The following is a 19,772-nucleotide window of genomic DNA, read 5'->3' as shown; positions in this document are numbered from 1 at the left end:
GCACATGTAAGCTGTTATGCTAGCTGAGGGAACCCTTATCAAGACTCCTGATGACCGAGTCTCATTGCACAATTTGTTTGCATAATGCCAGTTGATCAAAACACATGCTGTTATTCAGAAATGTGCTTAAAATTCACACCGTTTTTAGATGAAGACATCACTGAGGTCTCTTTAGCCAACGCTATCCAGCAACGGCAATAAACATACACACCTCGTCAGAGGCAGTGAGACTGAACTTAAGCTTTTGGGACAGTCGTCGGGTCTGGTCAGGGATAGAGGTCAGGGGTCAGGGATCTGAACAGGAAAGCCTACCCGTGCTGAACAACACATTGTAAACAAACCATTACACACCATCTGCAACGGAGTCAGATCCCATGTGCGCGCGTGTGTGTGTGTGTGCGTGTGCGTGCGCGCGCGCATGTGTGTATGTGTGAACACAAACAGACATACAAGTGAGGATCAACACCCAGCGCACACAGCCAGACAGGGGCAGCGAGGTGACAGAGGTAGTGACCAGATGGTATTTACTGAGGCATCAAATTACCTGCTGAAAGATTACATTTGCCTTTGCCAGGGAGAATTGGTTTGATATTGAGTTACGGAGACTGATGTCAAATTAAACTTTATGTTGTTGCATCAATTACATTTCTGTATAGTTACGAATTTCTTTATTATCTCCCTGTAACACCATAGAATATATTTTGGCCAAGTCATACAATGCTTTATAGTTAGACTTCATGGGCTCTTAAAAAGTGAGGATGTTGGTTTTGGGGGAAAGTTAAACGCAACTACTTCTTTCTGTCAAGCAAAATACAGTATTGTTTTTTGCAGTGAGGCAAATGCCCTCCTTTTGCTATATGCTACTAATTCAATACTAGTACTTCAGTCATCTGAGATTCATTAATAGCGGGCAATAGAATTAAAGATGTGATTTAACAATGGAACAAAAAAAAATTGAGCTCGACAGGTATTTACAACATTGTGCGACGGCAGCTCAGCACATTGTCTAGTGACCTGACCCTGGTTAAGCACAAGCATGGTAATATTAATGGTTCAAGGCTGATATTCTAATATACAACTGCAAATAAAAGTGCAGTTCATCTACCAGAGTCTGGTTATGATCTTGTTTTGAATATGTGTCACCATTTGTCCTCAGTCTGTCCCCTTAAAAAGTCCCTTTTCCCATATTGTTTCCATGTGGGTTCAGTTTCAAAGCCCCCCACTTTATTGCTCTGGGAGCAGATCTGCCCCTGTGGCACCCGCCAATCCTCCTGTCTTTTTCCCACCATCCCTCTGTCTTTTTCCCACCATCCTCCTGGCTATCTTCCCATTTCCTGGCTACCTCCTCTCAGTCCCCATGTCAGCCCCTTTCTCTTGTCTGTCTCTGTCTATCTATATCTTTATATCAAAATGTTTGTCCAACTGCCTCATACACCCACCTTGCCCCTTTACCATCATCCTTCATCACCTCCCTTTACCTTCACCCTCCAACCTCTTCCCCGACTCCACTCTCCTGCCGTTTCACCTTTGACAGCCTCTCCCACTTCATCCTGATGCTGGCTGATACCAAGCCTCTGAGTATCAGCATGTCTCTTGTCTCTCTTTCATTTGTCACCTATCCACCTTCTTTCATAGTCCCTCTTGTCACATTTCTCCGTCACCCCGCCTGGCTGCCCTCCTCACTGCTACTGTCACCGTCACTGGCAGCTTCTCTGGCACGGCCCACCGGTCTAGCACCTGCTGCCCTGAAAGGGGTGTGTGTGTGTGTGTGTGTGTGTGTGTGCGCGTGCAAGTGTGCACGCACACAAGTGAGAGGGGTAGGGGAAAAAAGAATGTGTCGTCCTACACATTCTGCCCTGCTTGTTGTGGCAAGCGTGTTTGTCTTCTTTATTTGAGGAAGTTGATCTCCTAATCCATTCCGCGACTGTTTATGTGAGAGTCTTTACTTCTTAAATCCAGCGTACAGCCATGTGTACCTGGATTAGGCGTTAGAATTAGTCTGACCGTCATCTATTCTGAGATCCCCACAAGGAGAGACCTGTTAATTTAGCTGCTATAAATACAGGACCTCCTCCTAGAGGGCCAGCCTCAGATACACAGCACCGGGCTGTGCCGTGGCGACAGCAGTGTGTGTGTGTGTGCACGTGTGTACTTTTACACATGTGTGTTCACTAACAGTTGGCTAGCCAGCCTAGTGCTCAGCGGTGCATGAAGCATGGTTTGTGGTGCTACTAGACAAGGACACTGAGATGTATAGGCCGAGACAAACCAAGGGTATCTTTTTTTTTTTGCGGCTAACCTTCCTCCTTCCCCTCTTTCCTGCCACTGTCTGTATGTCTGTCTGTCTTTCAGGGTATTGCTCTGTGCTACTGGAAAGATGCTAAGGATGAAGACTAATTGTCTGTTGCCTGGAGTTGACTGAGTTTTAAACTTGGCACTCTGTTGACTTGTAATAGTGGTACAGGGATTTAGCTTATTCTGGCACTGACACTGGTAGGTCTCTCTAAAATGTACCCTGTGGATTTTGCTGTCAATATAAGCCTACCTGTCTTTTGTCTTTTTCTGTCCTTTCTTTCACTGTGTATCTTCATTTTCTCATTCTCTTATCAAGGGACAAGGTTGACTGCCAAAAACGCACTCAATTAAAAATGAAAACCCGGGGCGTCCGGGTGGCGTGGCGGTCTATTCCTTTGCCTACCAAATCGGGGCTCCCGGTTCATGTTCCCTTCTTGCCTTCGGCTTGGTCGGGCGTCCCTGCGGACACGTGTGGGGAAGCAGGATGTGGGTATGTGTCCTCATCGCTGCACTAGCACCTCCTCTGGCCGGTTGGGGCGCCTGCTCGGGGGGGCGGGGGGGTAGCTTGATCCTCCCACGCCGCGCGCTACGTCCCCCTGGCAAAACTCCTCACTGTCGGGTGAAAAGAGGCAGCTGGTGACTCCATGTGTATCGGAGGAGGCATGTGGTAGTCTGCAGCCCTCCCCGGATCGGCAGAGGGGGATGGAGCAGTGACCTTGACGGCTCGGAAGAGTGGGGTGGTTGGCCGGATACCTCCCCGGATTGGCAGAGGGGGGTGGAGCAGCGACCGGGATGGCTCAGAAGAGTTGGTTGCTTGGCTAGGTACAATTGGGGAGAAAAAGGCAGGAAAAAAAAAAAAGAAAACCTGACATTATCCAAATTTTATTTTGCAAACAACAAATCCATTTTATTAGTGGACATACTTAGTTGGACATACTACATTTATACCAAAGCTTTAATGTTCTGCTTTCCCTTCCAGTTGTCTGTTGGTAATTGAATGTGTTCATTCAATGCAGACAGGCTTATTTATTTATCAGTAGCAGTCCATCTACGGTGTCGCTTAATACACACACATGACATGGCTTTGGGTTATTATCCTCATCAGTATAAATAAATAGGCTACACTTTATCATGTGTCATGTGTCCTACTAACTCTTTGGTTCATGTGGTGGACCCGGCTAGTAACCACTTAAATCCCTTGTAATGTCAGACAGTGTTATTGCTGAAAGAGGTCCAGTAATTTATATCTACCTACCTGTGGGCCAAACCAGCCATATCTCAACAGGGATTTAATGTGTTGCGTTGGGGCTTCACTGCGTCTGGCGTGGTTAGCTATATTTGGGTCTTATGTTTGATAAATGTTAGCATAGCTTTCATTGCCGTGCCGAGCCAGTGTGGTCACAGCCAACGCCGTTATTCAGCAGACCCATTTGTTTACCCGTTTACCCAGCGTTGAAATGAGAAATACACGAAACCTTATATTTAAGTGCAATATATCCAAGCCAAAATCTGCGTCCAAATACGGGGTGTTATGGCCAAAACACATCTGTTCCTCTCCCACTGTACTTCTGTTGAACACCGTCTGGGACTGATAACGAGAGAGAGCGAGAGAGAGGAAGAGAGAGAGGAAGAGGTGTGAAGAAGTGACGCCTATTGAGGGCAGTGAAGTGGAGCTGATGGATTGTGAAAGAAGATGGAATCAAAACAAGAGCAACAGAATTAAAGGTTAAATTAAAAGAATGAAAGGTTTAAAAGGGGGAGAGAGAGCAAATGGGGATAGGTTGGAGTAGTGGAGAGGGAGGGTGTGTTTATCAGGTGGAAGCAGGGGTGGAATTAACTTTGAAGTAAAGAGAGCGATGGCAAATTGAGCGTGCATTTTTCAAGAGTTGTGTGGCTTTGACTGGGGACAAAAAACAAGCAGTGTGTGTGTGTGTGGATTATTTCATTGGTTTCAAAGTGAATTTAAAGGAAATATCTCTTTAGGGGTGGTGCAGTGGTTAGTGCAGTTGCCTCACAACAAGAAGGTCCTGGGTTCGAGCCCCTGGGTGGGTGGGTCGGGGGGGTGTTATCCTGGGTCGTCCTCTGTGTGGAGTTTGCATGTTCTCCCCATGTCTGCGTGGGTTTCCTGCGGGTGCTCTGGTTTCTTCCCACAGTCTAAAGACATGTAGGTCAGGTGAACTGGTCATACTAAATTGTCCCTAGGTGTGTGTGTGTGTGTGTGTGTGTGTGTGTGTGTGTGTGGTGGGGTGGGGGCCCTGTGATGGCCTGGCAGCCTGTCCAGGGTGTCTCCCCGCCTGCCACCCATGGACTGCTGGGATAGGCTTCAGCATCCCCGCAACCCTGAGAGCAGGACGAGCAGTTTGGATAATGGATGGATGGATGGATGAGTGGATGCCTATTTAGTTTGTTAAGCCATTTTCATGTTGATGAGGTTCTCATCGATAATTTCTAGGTATAAAAGGCTTGTTGTCACAAATGAATGTTACTGAAAGGTCCCACGGCTTGGAAAAGAACTGGCCGGCTGTAAGACTCAAGAACACAGCTGCTTGGACATCAGTATGTCTTTATTCCACTGTCAGCTCTGCATATGCTTAAACTGTACTCAGCCTCCTGACCCTGTTGCACCCTGTGTTTCCATCATCACATGTAGGATTTCTCTCCTGCTGACGGTGTGGTGCAGGATTTGAGGATTTGTTTAAATCCTGGAGGGTTTCACCTCTTCCTCAGGATGCCAGAGCCAAGTAGTGTGGGGCTGAGGATCGTAATGGTGTGCATTTGTTTGAAAGTGTGTGTGCGTGCCTGTGTGTGTGTGTGTGTGTGTGTGTGTGTGTGTGTGTGTGTGTGTGTGTGTGTGTGTGTGTGTGTGTGTGTGTGTGTGCGTGAAAATTGTTCATTCATGCTTGCAGTCATGAGTGCAAATGTCTGCTCTAATAACCCAAAGAGGGCTGTCTTGACCCTGATAAGCCAAACTCAAAAGTTTTTGTTGAAATACGTCTATATATATATATATATACATATATGTATATATATACACACACACATACTTTTTTTGCAGAAAGCTGTGAGAAAACGGTAGTTTGAAACTGAGTGAGGAAATCTGATTTTGCGTGTGTGTGTGTGTGTGTTTTAAGAGTGTGCTAAACACACAGACATAAGCAGACACAAAGACTCAGTGTCTTTGTGTCTGCTTGGGGGGGGTGGCAGAGGGTGTGAAGCCATAATTCCCCCTTTGAATGAATACCATCCATGGCAATGCCTACAGACTCACTCTCATACACACACACACACACACACACACACACACACACACACACACACACACACACACACACCAGGGAACACAAACGGAAGATTTTTAGTGACACACGCTACTCATGTATCCACGAGGGCTGCCAGTGGATTTCACACAGTCTCTCACTATGAAACTTGCCCCTCACACACTATTATTCTGAAAAACACACACACGCACACGTGCACACACCCACCCACATGCAAACCTGCATACACAGAAAACTGAAAACTTAACTGAAAATACACTCTTGTGCTTGTTTTAGGAGATTAATCGCTTCAATTTAATTTGTTTCTTTTAAACTCAGTTTTCCCTTTTCCTTTCATTGTTCCTCCATTTCCAGAATAACATGTTTTGTACTGTTATCTCAATAAAGCGTTGCCTCTCTCTGCCCCCCTCTCTCCCTTTCCCGCTTCATTTCGCCATTGATTGTCTTCATCTGTTTGTCAAAAACAATAAGTCTTTTAGAGGTGCTCCCAAAAATGATTAAAGCCACTGACAGCTCTCTCATTCTCTCTCTCTCTCTCTCTCTCTCTCTCTCTCTCTCTCTCTCTCTCTCTCTCTCTCTCTCTCTCTCTCTCTCTCTCTCTCTCTCTCTCTCTCTCTCTCTCTCTCTCACCCCCCCTCCCCGGCTCTCTCTCTCGCCCTCCCTCCCAATTGCTGGGCCTCATCTAGGACAGTGATATCCAGAAGAAGATTGACCATGAGATCCGGATGCGCGATGGGGCCTGTAAGCTGCTGGCAGCCTGCTCCCAGAGAGACCAGGCGTTGGAGGCAGCCAAGAGCCTGCAGACGTGCAGCACTCGCATCATGGCCTACATGTCAGAGCTGCAGAGGATGAAGGAGGCGCAGGTCATGCAGAGGGCAGCACGGAGATCTTCGGACGCTGGGCCAATGGACGACAGGCTTCCATGCAAAGGGAAAGTAGCGATCTCTGGTGAGTCCCAGCTTGTCTCATTATCTTTAGACAGTAGGGAGTCGTCAGTAGAGGCAGAGATCAGAGTGGGCCGTTTATTTAGAGAGAGAATTTCACTTGAAAAACGGCACTCCAGTGAGTGCAGGGAAAAAGAGCAAAGGAGAGAAGAGTATTTTAATAGATGGCTATTCTCTCAGGCCCAGGGTGACGCCCTGCTTCCTCCCCTTCTATTATGAGATGTTTCATTTGCTCATTACTGACTGGCTGTGGCCATGGCGTCCTGCAGGTTCTGTGTATCTCACCATAAGAGAGGGCAGTCGGATGAAAAGACATGGAGCCATTCTGTTATTATTAGTTATTATTAGTCTTGCAAAACACCACAAAGAGAAATCCCACACCAGAGAAAGTCAAGATAAGGGTAAACGGTTGTGGAAAGCGGGTTTCTTTTAGATGGGTCTCTTTTTGTGTGTGTGTGTGACAAGAAGGTGAGGAAAGGAAATAGAAATAAATAGAACAGAGGGTTGAGATTTGCGAAGTCAAAGAATGAAGAGGTGTGATGGAAGAGTAGGGGAAAATGCTTCAGATAGCGTAACATGCGGTTTAATCAAGGGCATCCCAGCAGTAAGTGGTTGTAAATGTGTGGTGAGGCAGTGAGTGTTAAGAAAGACACTGGCTAAAGCACTTAACACTGAAGAGCTTCAGGTGGCAACAAGGAGAAGAATAAGGTTACGGTGAAGGGGGAGCATTTGGTGAGAGAGGTGATTACGTGAGAAGGCCCATAAGGGCTGCTCTACGTTCTGGGCACAAGGTGTTGAGGTCCTCGTGATACATACATGGCAAAACCTCTGCCTGTCTGGTTCAAGGTGCAGCTGGACAACCAGGTACACAAACGTACACACGCACACACATTCTATAGACCGAGTGATTTAACTACCAATAGCTAAGGCTGGCTAAAAACACCACTGGTTTGGACAAACCAGATGTATAGTAGGGCTGTGACTAACAATTATTTTCATAATTGATCAATCTATTGATTTTTTTGGATTAATCACTTGTCCATAAAATGTCAAAATAATGATTAATACTCATCTTGATTACCCAGAACCCAAAGTGGTGTCTTAAAACTGTTTACACTGTCTGAGCTGGTAACCTAAAAAAATCCATTAGTATCCATTTTATAATGATGTGAAATGGAGAAAGGCCGGCAAATCTTAGAATCTCTGGAGCTGCTACTAGCAAATGTTTGGTATGTCTACTTGATAAATTACTTAAGCAATTAATTGGTTACCAAAATTCTACTCTATTAATTTTCTGTTGATAATCAGTTAATTGACGGATCACTTCAGCTCTAACGTAAAGACTTGCAAACTGACAGACAGACACACCAACTCACACATTTATTATAAAGTGAAAGTGAATATAATTTTGACTTGAATCCCCTTTTGTTGACCTTTGTAGATCTACGAATCCCTCTCATGTGGAAAGACACAGAGTACTTTAAGAACAAAGGAGGTAAGCACACACGTTGTTTATATTGTGTACAAAGAAATTCATTTTGGGTCATTAATGATTCATGCCTAATGGATTTTTATTGAAAAATGTCTGAGGGAGTGGCATGTTTGCCACTGACTCTGCAAACAGAGTCAGTCTAAATTTGTATACATTTATCAAACTGGTGGAGCTGTGTGTGGGATGCCCTAATGGGTACAGAATATGAATCACGACTTTATCAGTATTCAGAGACTTATAATATCACACTTTTATCAATATTCAAATACTCATAATACATTTTTTCTACATTTCTTTGATATGCCAAATGGAGACTCTTTAAAATGTATAGTATCTTTATGTATGTTCAATAATCCAGGTAAGAAAATCACAGAAAGTTGAATCAGTTCATCTGTAGTGGGAGCAACATTTCATCACTCATCTAAGGGACCTCTTCAGTCTCAACTGACCGCAGGTATCCCCGCCTTTATAAACAATACAGTGACATAACGACCCAGCCAACGATCAGTTTCATATGCAAATTGCTGTGACCATGAACTAGCTTCCATGACCATGTCTACTATTCACAGAGGATTGGAGAATAGTTGCAAATGCAGCATTGTAAGATGGTGACAGATGTACTCCGTCCCTCTGCCATCTATGTGAAGAGGGAACGACCATCCCTGAACCCGGGGGGGGGGGGGACTACATCTGTCGCCATCTTACAATGCTGTGATTGCAACTGTTCCCCAACCCTCTGTGAATAGCACACATTGCCAACATTGTTTTTGGTTGTTATGCCACTGTGTTGTTTATATAAGAGTGGGGAAACCTGCAGTCAGCTGAGACTGAAGAGGTCACTTAGATGAGTGATGAAACGTGTCTCTCTCAATAGATGTTGTGTCCAGATGAACTGATTCAGCTTTCTGTGATGTATTTTAAGCGATTTGCATGCAATATAGATGGCTTAGATACTGAAGAGGGCAGTTGGATCATGTCACAGCTTTCCAGATTTTACAAGTTGAGAATCATCAGCATATACGCACTGAATTGAGTTGTTATTAGAAAGGTAAGACACACCTTGAAAAATGAAAATGAGATCAGATTTGTTCCTTAGGAACTCAATGGGGGGGGGGGGTTGTCCTGTGTCAAATGACTGCTTTGCTTTTTTCCTTAACAAACAGCTCTTGTCAAGCTTGTCTCTTTGTGGTTTTGGGCTCTTAGAGATTTCTTCGGAGAAACGTTTAATGTGTTGGTGTTGTTTCTGAATTTAAGGGCACGCTCATCCAAGATTATTATTTCCTTTTTATTGACTTTTCATTATGGCCCACCACCTCATGATTGCTATATAGGTTAAGTCTCACAGTCATTATGGAGGTCTATTCAGGGGTCTCTCCTTCCCTTCTGTGCCCTGACAAGTTGAATGGAATTAATCTGAATGACCTGTGTATATAACCAAGCTCAGGAGACAGGTAGAAGACTCAACCAAGCTTAATGAGGTCGTTAGTCAGGGTTAATAAGAGCAATGAGACAAAACTGAACCCAGGAGGCTGGGATGAATGTAGTGTGGTCCTGGCCCACATGTCCAATCATATTTTAAGTAGAGTGAAATTGAATGCATTCTTGGGAGTAATGAGTTTGCAACCTTTGAATATTAAGTGCCAAGATTAAGTCAATGAGACAGGAACAACCCATCTTCCTAACAGCTACAGTTTGAAAAAGTAATATTGAAGTTAATATTAAAAGTAACACTAAAAGTACATCTCTTTAAAAGTCAAGTAACCTTAACTTTTAATGAGATAAACCAAAATGATCGTCTCAGTTTTGTCCCGTTGTAAAAATGCACAACAAGAGCGACAAAGGAAAGATTAGATTGTCACGCAGTGATTATGACAATCTGGGCAATTTTTACTCGGGGCATGACAGTAATACAAGGAGACATCAGGCATCACTGCAGCACCCATAATAACCGTAAAGATTACCCCGAAGAATATTACTGCTTTCATACAATATTTCTCAGAACATTTTGTTTTTCATGAAAATTTTTCCCCCAGGATTATTTACGCTTGTGAATCTTAATAAAATTGGTGTAAACAGCAAGGACGTCGCTCTATCACATATGTATAGTTTAGGGATCACATATAGCATAATCTGAGATTGATTCGCTAACAGCGAGGTATGTATAGGTGTAGAATTAGTTAGCATTGGTAGACTACATCTAATGAGTCTGATCGCCTTGCTGGATCTACCCACTGTAGATGTCCATGTGAGCAGCATCTCATCATCATGGTCATATAACCTCTCTGGCCCCTGGTTCAACCAAACTATGACCCTTAACAATAATAATAATAATAATAATAATAATTAAATGACGGGGTAGGGCATTCAAGAGGCGAGGGCCAGAGGAGGAGAGGGCTCGGTCGCCCATGATGCGGAGTCAGGTTGTGGGGATACAGAGGAGGTCCTCATTTTAAAATACCTTTGAAAGATGCAGTTGGTGCTTCTATAGAGCAGATGAAGGGTTCCCAAAGTCTGCTGATCAGCAATGCAGATGTGGTCCACATGTAACAGCTTTATTTTTTTCCTTTTGCATGAAATGCTTCTCTCTTTCCCACTCCTCCTTGCCAAACTCTCAGAGCTCCATAGATGTGCGGTGTTCTGTCTGCTCCAGCTGGGAGGAGAGATCTTTGACACAGATATGGTGATGGTCGACAGGACACTCACCGACATCTGCTTTGACAACACTATTGTTTTGTAAGTGTCTTTATTTTTCTCAGAGGGCACAAATGATGGCACAGAATGTAAATGTTACCGTTCATTAAATATTCACACTAAAAATCCTGGGCCCCCGTGGACCTGTGTGAGGTTAGCAGAGCACATTATCCAGTCTGGGGTAATGCATCTCATACATACAGCATACGCAGTTTTTCAGGCGAGTACGCTCGCAAGTGACATTGTACTTAGTATTCATACGTGTGTCCATTTGCAGTAATGAGGCCAGCCCGGGCTTTGAGCTGCGTGTTGAGCTGTACAGCTGCTGCTCGGAGGATGACTACTCAGCAGGGAGCACGCCAAGGAAACTAGCAAGCAAGCTGAGCTCCTCGCTGGGCCGATCAGCAGGGAAGAAGCTGCGGGCAGCCATGGAGCCTGGAGCGTGTAGTCCTGTCAGCAATGGAGGGGCAGCGCCACTGCTGCTGCCTGTTCCCTCTGTACCGTAAGTTTTTTTTTTTAACATGTTTTGTACTAGCATTTACTGTGATAGCAGTTAGATGGATTTTGTTTGGGCAGTGGTAGACATAAGTGCATGTAAGCGCGCACGATTGAAGAGGCACATACACAACTTTTAACTCATTCCTTTCTCTTCTCTTGTGTGTTGACAGCGGCCCCAAGTACCATCTCTTAGCCCATACCACCCTGTCGCTACCACACGTCCAGGATAGCTTTCGCACACACGACCTCACAATCTCAGGCAACGGTGAGTGGCAGTCTCCAAAAATCTGTCCCCTCACACTCTTCTGGTTTTCTCTGCCATATCAGCCATCTGTCCCCCCCCCCCTTTCTCCATCATCACCGTCTGGCTTTTCTTCCCCTTCTTCTGATTACCTCCATCAATGCCTGCCTACCTCCTGTCTTTTTCTCCCTCTCTGTCACTCTTGCTCTCTTTTCTTTCCCTCGCTTTCTCCCTCCGTCCTCCCTGTCGTCTCATGTTCTCTGACAGACAGCCATTGTCAAGGTCGCCGTAATAAAGAATGCACCAGTGAGGTGACTGCTGCGTAAAACTGTAATGATGCAAGCTAACAAGAGCCCAGACACTCAGACAGACAGGCCCTGGTGTTTTATTCACTGGCCCTTCAGGCTGCAGTAAAGTTTCATGGCGGCACTTCACGACATTCCCTCCAGCTGCCACCCTTTTACACCCCAATGCTTTATTTGTGTCGAAAGGGGTAGGTAGTATGAGGTTGGGGGTTGGAACTTGTGTGTGTGTGTGTGTGTGTGTGTGTGTGTGTGTGTGTGTGATTTTTATGTAATTATTTTATGCATAGAATGTCATAGAGTATTTTTTTTTAACTAAACTCTCCCCATTTCTCTCTTCTGCAGAGGAGTGTTCATACTGGCTGCCTCTCTATGGTAGTGTATGTTGTCGCCTGGCTGCACAGCCCCACTGTATGACCCAACAGATGATGAGCGGGTACATGAAAGTCAAGGTATATTTGTGTGTGCGTGTGCGTGTGCGTCTATGTATGTAAATGTGAAGGCTGCAATGATAGGAGACCATTTCTTTTAGAGCTGCAATATTTTTATGTTGTGTTGTTCTGATTTCTCTTTCTCCCTTCCCACCCCCACCCCCTCCACCTCACTCACCCAATCTCTTTTTTTCCCTTAACTCACTTGATCTTTTTTTCTTTCTTTCCTTTCTGCCTCACAGCAACTGGGAGGTGACCCTCAGAGTTGGACAAAAGTCTATGCCGTGCTGAAAGGAACAAACCTTTTCTGCTATCACCGACAGGAAGACGTGGAGTGTAATGTTGAGCCAGCTTTCACTATAGCCATCAACAAGGTGAGAAAGAGAAAAACAAAAAGTACCAAAAGTCGGTGACTGATTTATGACCATCTCCAGAGCATTTGAAGCCTTTTCTGGGCTCGTACAAACATGTATTTTTCTAAAACGCCAGTGGTGGCTATGTCCAAGAAATTAGAGAAGCGGGTTTGTGACTGGAAATTTGACAGTTGAAATCCCTAGACCAGCTGGGAAAATCTAGCTGGGTAAGACATTGAGAAAGACTTTTCCTGTTTAGAAAAAGCTACTACTGGGACACCTTAAAGCCAATGTCGATCGCTCAAGTGGAGCTCCTTCCAACCAGACATCATATTTCTCTCATAGCCCAGGTTTCCCCGCATACACACAAGTGGAGGACAGTCAAGTCTGTCAGCCGTCCAGCCAGGCAGGCACTCAATCATCTTATTTCCTGTGTCTATCTGTGTGCGTTGATCCCTGTGGGACCTCTCATTCTTTCCACGGTGACTCACTTTCGTAGTTTCTGACCCTCAGCACAGGGCTGTGATACAGAGCTGAGCTGGAGTGAAGACACTCAGGTCACGTCAGATCTGTAGGATCCTGTGTTAGTCAGCACCCTGACTCTGCTGAAGAGGAAAAAGGAATGTCGTCAGGCCTAGGCAAGCGTCTCGAGACCGCTCAGATTGGGAGAACACAAATAGTGTAACACTGCCACCTACTGGTCAGAACTGGCTTTAGAAACATTTAAAATGTGATCCTGAAACGGAATGGGGAGTTGGTTGCCTTCAACCTTTAGAGATAAACAACGGGTCACGGAGGGCAGGTTTTTTGTAAGTTTTCATTCCAGCCTCACACCACACCACCCGATTTCACGGTAATACACTTTCAACCATACTAACCAGGGAAATCAGCTGATGTAGGTTTGGATTGGAACAAAAACACATGGATAACACATGGCCCTCCATGGCACACAGCTGAATACCACTGCTTTAGAGGATAACTTCCAGAAGGAAATAGTTTTACTCGGGAAGAACATGTTTCTTCTCAACAAGCACAAATGCTGCCATATTACAAGGCTGTAATTATTTTGTGGCACATTATTATTTTTCACTTTTACTCATGTTTATTTGTGGTGTTTTCTTATGTTTTAGGAGACAAGGATACGGGCATCAGAGAAGGATCCACAAAGTAAAGCCCAGAGTATCTGTATCAGTAACCAGTATGGAGGCGAAGATGTCACACACACGGTGACCACAGATTGCCGTGAAGACACACACCGGTGGATGGAAGCCTTTTGGCAACAGTTCTATGACATGAGTGAGTACAGATACCGTACTCCACAATATATCACAATTTACATGTGATATACATTGATTAATCTCATTTACATGTCACCACTGAAGGGTTGATAAAATGGCTTTTCTATTCAAAGACCTATTCCAATAACTTTATTTCATTCAAAATTATGTGGTGAAAATTTGGTGAAATGTCGACAGCCCGACAGGCATGTCGAGGACACATGCTGGGCAGATCATGAAAGATGGGGCATAACACATTGAACCAAAGACATCAAACTTGTCATGTAAAACATATCCCGATTTTTACCCAGTTTGAAGATGACAGCGATCCGGTTTTTTCGGCAATATATAAAAAGCAAGAGTTTTGATTTTTCAGCACTTAAATGTGCTAATGTTTACCAGGGCATTTTGTGGATTTTAGATGGGGGGGGGGGTGAGAGAGAGATTATGTTTTTTAGTTATATCCCATATCCATTCCTTAAATATTTACAAGTTTTCGCAGAATTTTAGGTGCATACACAAGCTCTGTGATTGGTTTACTCAAAGCTTTTCTCCATCACACAGGCCAGTGGAAGCAGTGCTGTGATGACCTAATGAAAATTGAACTCCCTTCACCGAGGAAACCAGCACCTGTCACACCAAAACAGGGCTCCCTCTACCATGAAATGGGTAAAACGCCTTCTCTGATCAGCTCACTGTGGTGCACAGTAATGTTGTACACAGATCTTTTAAAGTAATGGAAACGACAAAAAAGGACTATGAGAAACTAGGAAATACGAAGATCAACCCCCAGAATCAAGAAAAGAACGGCATAGAAATGAGTTTCCTTTCCTCTGTGCTTGCATTGCATGTAGCTGTAGCTTTAACTTTGTGGGTCTTAGTGCATGAGATGTCACTATCACTATTAAAGTTTCCTCTCTGAGATCTCAGCCTCACACTCTGCTTTACCGTTGTACTTTAGACTGAATGGATCCTATCTCTGACATGCTAATGCTCTCTCTGTCTTTCTGCCTGTCCCCCTTTCTCTGCTTTCATGTCCTGATTCCATCACTTCTGGTTTGTCTTTCTTTATAATTTTTGTGCTCCTTTTCATTGTAAATTTTTCATTATCATCAACATTATATTTTCCATTGCCTTTCACTTTTAATTTTTCGTGGGGCAATTCATCTTCAAACTTGAATGGGGCTTTTTTTTGCACACTCCCATCATCTCACACCAATATATATTCTAACAAAACCTAAATCAATTCTTTTTGTCTGATACTTATGAAATTTCATAACTCCCTCACACCATGTGCTGCACACCTCCTTCTCTCCACACCTCCTATGCTCTCTTGCCAACCACCCCCCCGCCATTCTTTCTACTGCTTCCCGGCAGCTCCCCTTGCCACACCCTCCTCTGAGGGTCTTCTGCTGCAGGATAACGCAGTGTCTGCTGAGATTCGTGCTCTGCTCTCCTCCTATTACAACGACAGGTGAAGTAACAGGAACAGGCCGCCACAAAAACCATCATTTGATGTGTCGAATCTTGCAATCCAGACAGGTTGGATTAAGTTGTTAACTTCCCTGTATGACAAATGCCCCAAAACTTGCTGAATGTGTTCCAGAGCCATTTCCGTGACATGTCCTGGTATCTTTTTCTAGCTACACATGAGGGAAAAAAGTAGCAGGCAGGACCATATTAGTTGACATAAATAAATGAAAATGTTGGAAAGTGATAAAATATAACAGCATATAGACAAACATTTTCCCGCCCCCTCTCTCTAGTTATTGAGACATCTGATGACCTCAGCAGTACTGTGTCGGATATCCTGGCTCGGAGAATGCAGGAATTGGAGCTTCGCAGCCAGCTGGGCACCTCTCCTACCTGGACATCCCTGTTTGAAGAGGAAGCCCACCAAAGCCCTGGCCACCCTCGTCTCTGTACCTCCCGCCTGCCTGGCCACAGCCCACATTCTCCCCACTGTCTGGCCCGCAGCCCCATGAGCCCCCGCCGCTGCCCACAACTGGGCCTGCTGTCCTCAGATGCGAGTCTGACCTCAGACAGTGACAGCTACTGCAGCAGCAGCCCCTGCTCCCACCACCACTGGGCTGAGCCTCCCTCAAACTTCTCCCTTTTGTCATCCTCGTCCTCTTCCCCCTCGCGCCTGAGGCCACGCACTCTGTCGCTAGATGCTAAGCTCAGCACCCTCCGAGGGAGAAGGTATGGTGGAGGAGGGATTAACCAGTGCTCCTGCCAGCCTCCTCCATCCTCACTGCTCACGCCACTCCCAGCCGCCTCATGTTCTCCAAGGTCACCACGCAGCACCCAAACCATCCTCTCCTGCTCCAGCTCCACCTCCAGCACCAGCTCCAGCAACAGTGAAGGGAGCCACAGCCCCGAGTCGTCCGAGGGAGCTCCCTTCTCAAGGCCCTCCCCGGCCCGACGCAGCCTCAGGAACCTCAGGGCCAGACTTGATCCCCGTAACTGGCTCCAAAGTCAGGTATGAACTCTCACCTGATAAACATTCACACTGACACAACATAACTTAACATGAAATAACTAATGCTTTGTTATCATAAACATAACATATATGAAACAAGCTCAGGCAACCTGGCAAACCACAGACCCGGTCCTGAAGCCGTAAAGCTGCCTCTACTCTACTCTCTGCTGGAGAATGGATTATGGGGGCTCCCCTGGAGTACAACTGGAAGATCTTCTAACAAAACGGACACATGACAATCTCTGCAGGCTACACTGTTTTCTGGGTTTGTCACAAACTGGATATGGTCCAAAACCACATGGGAGATGCTCCGCTAGCTTTAGGAAATACCTGTGATGCTACGTGGAGAAAGGGTGATACTAAGAATGAAAACTTTGCCCATTACAGACGACAGAACTTTTTTTTTTCCATTTGCGACCGCTATCCAAAAGCTGCAAAATGGAAATGGCTTATCTCATCCTCTACATCAGCAATAGTTGGCCCCACACGAGACATTCAACAGTTAATTCAAGGTTTTCTGCATTGATGCACTAGCAGTATTTTGACTGCATGTTTCTCCCTGGTGTTTTGCAAGTGATAGTTTTGCATTGTCTGGATGACAAAGGGTAGAGAGCATGTGGCTAACTCCATGTCAGTAAAGGATCACGATCAGTGAGTTTTCAGATAATGGAAGTGGTTCAGTGTTGTGGGGAGGGTTGATGTTTATTGTATTTGCTGTGATATCTATGTCAGTGTACTTATCATCTGATACCTAAACAAAGATTATCTGTAAGTTCTCTTCAAAAAAATACTATGCACATTGTTTTTTATTGCATGATCTGGCTTAAAATTAAGGAGTTGTGTTGTTTGAAATCATTTCAGTGAATGAAAGTTGATGTTAATGAAATTATTGGCATTTACTGTACTGGATGTTACTGTGATCTCTTCAGGTTAAAAAAAAAACTGCTCTCGTTCTCATTTTAATTATTGAGCTGCACACTGATAAGGGGCTTATGGTTATAGTTTGGTAATAGCAAAACAAAACTTACAGTAGAATAAACTAAAATAAACCAAATGCTGCTTATCATTATCCCAAATAAGCCAAATCAAGCCATACTTAAATCTCTCTGACACTACCTTGTCGCGGTATTATAGGAGCCCACTGAGAATAGCGGTACCTGCTTTTTGCAAACTGATTTCAGCCCCAACGAAATGTGAAAGACCCATCAATCAAATATTATGCAATAGAGGAAATATTTATATCAAGTTGTGATGTGGTGGATGTTTTTACTTTCAATGAGTGTTCCTTCAAATGCCAATCATGTAAGAGCAGGCGCACACGGCTTTGTTTACACCGCCACCTGTCTTTCTGTACTGTGTGGCAGTTGCATCGCTGCGGTCAAAACGGGGCAGTTCTGCATGCGAGTGTTTGCCACCTGACAGTGCAGTATAGCCCGTTCTTCCCTGTTTTCTGTCGTTTACTCTCGACTTTAACCTTTTCTCCACTGGGCCTCGGACGGGGGCGACCGTTTGTACTCGATATTAAAACTGTCAAATGCTTGAAAACAGCATTTGTTACTGTAAATTTGTTCTTTTTTTTTTAAGTTAACAAATCAAAGTTTGTCTTTTGTTTAAATGAATTTTACAGCAATGATTTTGTTATTAATGCAGCTATAATGACATGAATATAATTTTAAAAAAAAGGTGATGTGCAGATCCTTAACTTCTGCGATGAATAACATTGAATGTTATAACCTTGCAAGAGTGTCCTTTGTTGGCAGCGGCAGGCTGTATGTTCTGCATGCACACCATCCAACACAAAATGAGAAATGTGGAAGTCTCGTGTTTAAATAATATAACATAATAAAGATAACAAATGCGCTCTCACTTTACAACCGCCTTCATTTGTTCGTTGTATTTGAGTGTATTTCATTACGCCAAACCTTATCCTCTGCTGTTACGCTTCATCAGAAATGTATTAACTTGAAACTTGTAAGTAATAAAATGTATTAAGTGGTTTGCACGATGAAATGCTGCAAAATACTTTACTCAACAGGGTGTTTTATAATTTTCACATAGGCACTATTACAGTCATTAAAGAATACTACTACTACTACTTTCAGCTGCTCCTGTTAGGGGTCGCCACAGGAGATCATCTCATGATGTCCATAAACCTCCTCTTTGGCCTTCCTCTTTTCCTCTTTCCTGGCAGCTCCATATTCAGCATCCTTCTCCCAATATACCCAGCATCTCTCCTCCACACATGTCCAAACCATCTCAATCTTGCCTCTCTTGCTTTGTCTCCAAACCGTCCAACCTGAGCTGTCCCTCTAATATACTTGTTCTTAATCCTGTCCTTCTTCATCACTCCCAATGAAAATCTTAGCATCTTCTACTCTGCCACCTCCAGCTCCGCCTCCTGTCTTTTCATCAGTACCACTGTCTCCAAACCATATAACATAGCTGGTCTCACAACCATCCTGTAAACCTTCTCTTTAACTCTTGCTGGTACCCTTCTGTCCCAAATCACTCCGGACACTGTTCTCCACCCACTCCACCCTGCCTGCACTGTCTTCTTCACCTTTCCTCCACACTCCCTGTTACTTTGTACAGTTGACCCCAAGTATTTTAACTCATCCACCTTCGTCACCTCTACTCCTTGCATCCTCACCATTCCTCTGTCCTCCCTCTCATTCACACATGTATTCCGCCTTGCTCCTACTGACTTTCATTCCTCTTCTCTCCAGTGCATACCTCCACCTCTCCAGGCTCTCCTCAACCTGCACCCTACTCTCGCTACAGATCAGTCATCCGCGAACATCATAGTCCACAGAGACTCCTGTCTGATTTCGTCCGTCAACCTGTCCATCACCACTGCAAACAAGAAAGGGCTCAGAGCCGATCCTTGATTTAATCCCCCCTCCACCTTGAAGTAATTCCTACTGCATACCCCACCACTGTCACACTGCCCTCATACATACCCTGCACCACTCCTACTTACTTCTCTGCTACTCCCGACTTCCTCATACAATACTGCACCTCCTCTCTCGGCACCCTGTCATATGCTTTCTCTAAATCCACAAAGACACAATGTAACTCCTTCTGACCTTCTCTATACTTCTCCATCAACATTCTCAAAGCAAACATCACATCTGTAGTGCTCTTTCATGGCATGAAACCATACTGCTGCTCACCTCTCCTTTTAACCTAGCTTCTGTTACTCTAGCTTCAACACCTCCATGCCTCCACAGGTACATCACCTGAACCAACCGCCTTTCCAGTCTTCATCCTCTTCATAGATGCCCTCACTTCCTCCTTGCTAATCCACTGCACTTCCAGATTCATTATTTCTACATCATCCAACCTTCTCTCTCTTTTTCTTCTTCATCAGCCCTTCAAAGTACTCCTTCCACCTTCTCAACACACTCTCCTCGCTTGTCAACACATTTCCAACTCTGTCCTTCATCGCCCTGATGTGCTGCATGTCATCCTTCCCAGCTCGGCCCCTC

The 19,772-nt window shown here is 44.6% G+C and overlaps 1 protein-coding gene across 6 annotated transcripts in view; it reads left to right on the top strand.

The window, feature by feature from the left end:
* rtkna (rhotekin a) overlaps positions 1 to 18,287 on the top strand; it is an 86,307-nt gene extending 68,020 nt beyond the window's left edge. For 3 of the 6 annotated variants that reach the window (XM_056283197.1, XM_056283206.1, XM_056283213.1), the window contains exons 2-11: positions 6,260 to 6,521; positions 7,959 to 8,012; positions 10,625 to 10,742; positions 10,978 to 11,202; positions 11,369 to 11,463; positions 12,087 to 12,193; positions 12,415 to 12,546; positions 13,656 to 13,821; positions 14,367 to 14,471; positions 15,569 to 18,287. In XM_056283197.1, the coding sequence (XP_056139172.1) occupies positions 6,260 to 6,521; positions 7,959 to 8,012; positions 10,625 to 10,742; positions 10,978 to 11,202; positions 11,369 to 11,463; positions 12,087 to 12,193; positions 12,415 to 12,546; positions 13,656 to 13,821; positions 14,367 to 14,471; positions 15,569 to 16,290 (1,986 nt within the window). In that variant the 3' untranslated portion in view covers positions 16,291 to 18,287. Of the gene's footprint in view, positions 1 to 6,259; positions 6,522 to 7,958; positions 8,013 to 10,624; positions 10,747 to 10,977; positions 11,203 to 11,368; positions 11,464 to 12,086; positions 12,194 to 12,414; positions 12,547 to 13,655; positions 13,822 to 14,366; positions 14,472 to 15,179; positions 15,529 to 15,568 lie in introns of those variants that run through there. The other 3 variants (XM_056283221.1, XM_056283236.1, XM_056283229.1) reach the window with 3 other exon arrangements.
* The last annotated feature ends 1,485 nt before the right edge of the window (positions 18,288 to 19,772 follow it).

The sequence above is a fragment of the Lampris incognitus genome, chromosome 1, assembly GCF_029633865.1.
Source record: "Lampris incognitus isolate fLamInc1 chromosome 1, fLamInc1.hap2, whole genome shotgun sequence".
Classification (NCBI taxonomy): Eukaryota; Metazoa; Chordata; class Actinopteri; order Lampriformes; family Lampridae; genus Lampris; species Lampris incognitus.
Note: the sequence above shows the minus strand (reverse complement) of the source record. Positions and strands in the feature narration are given on the sequence as shown.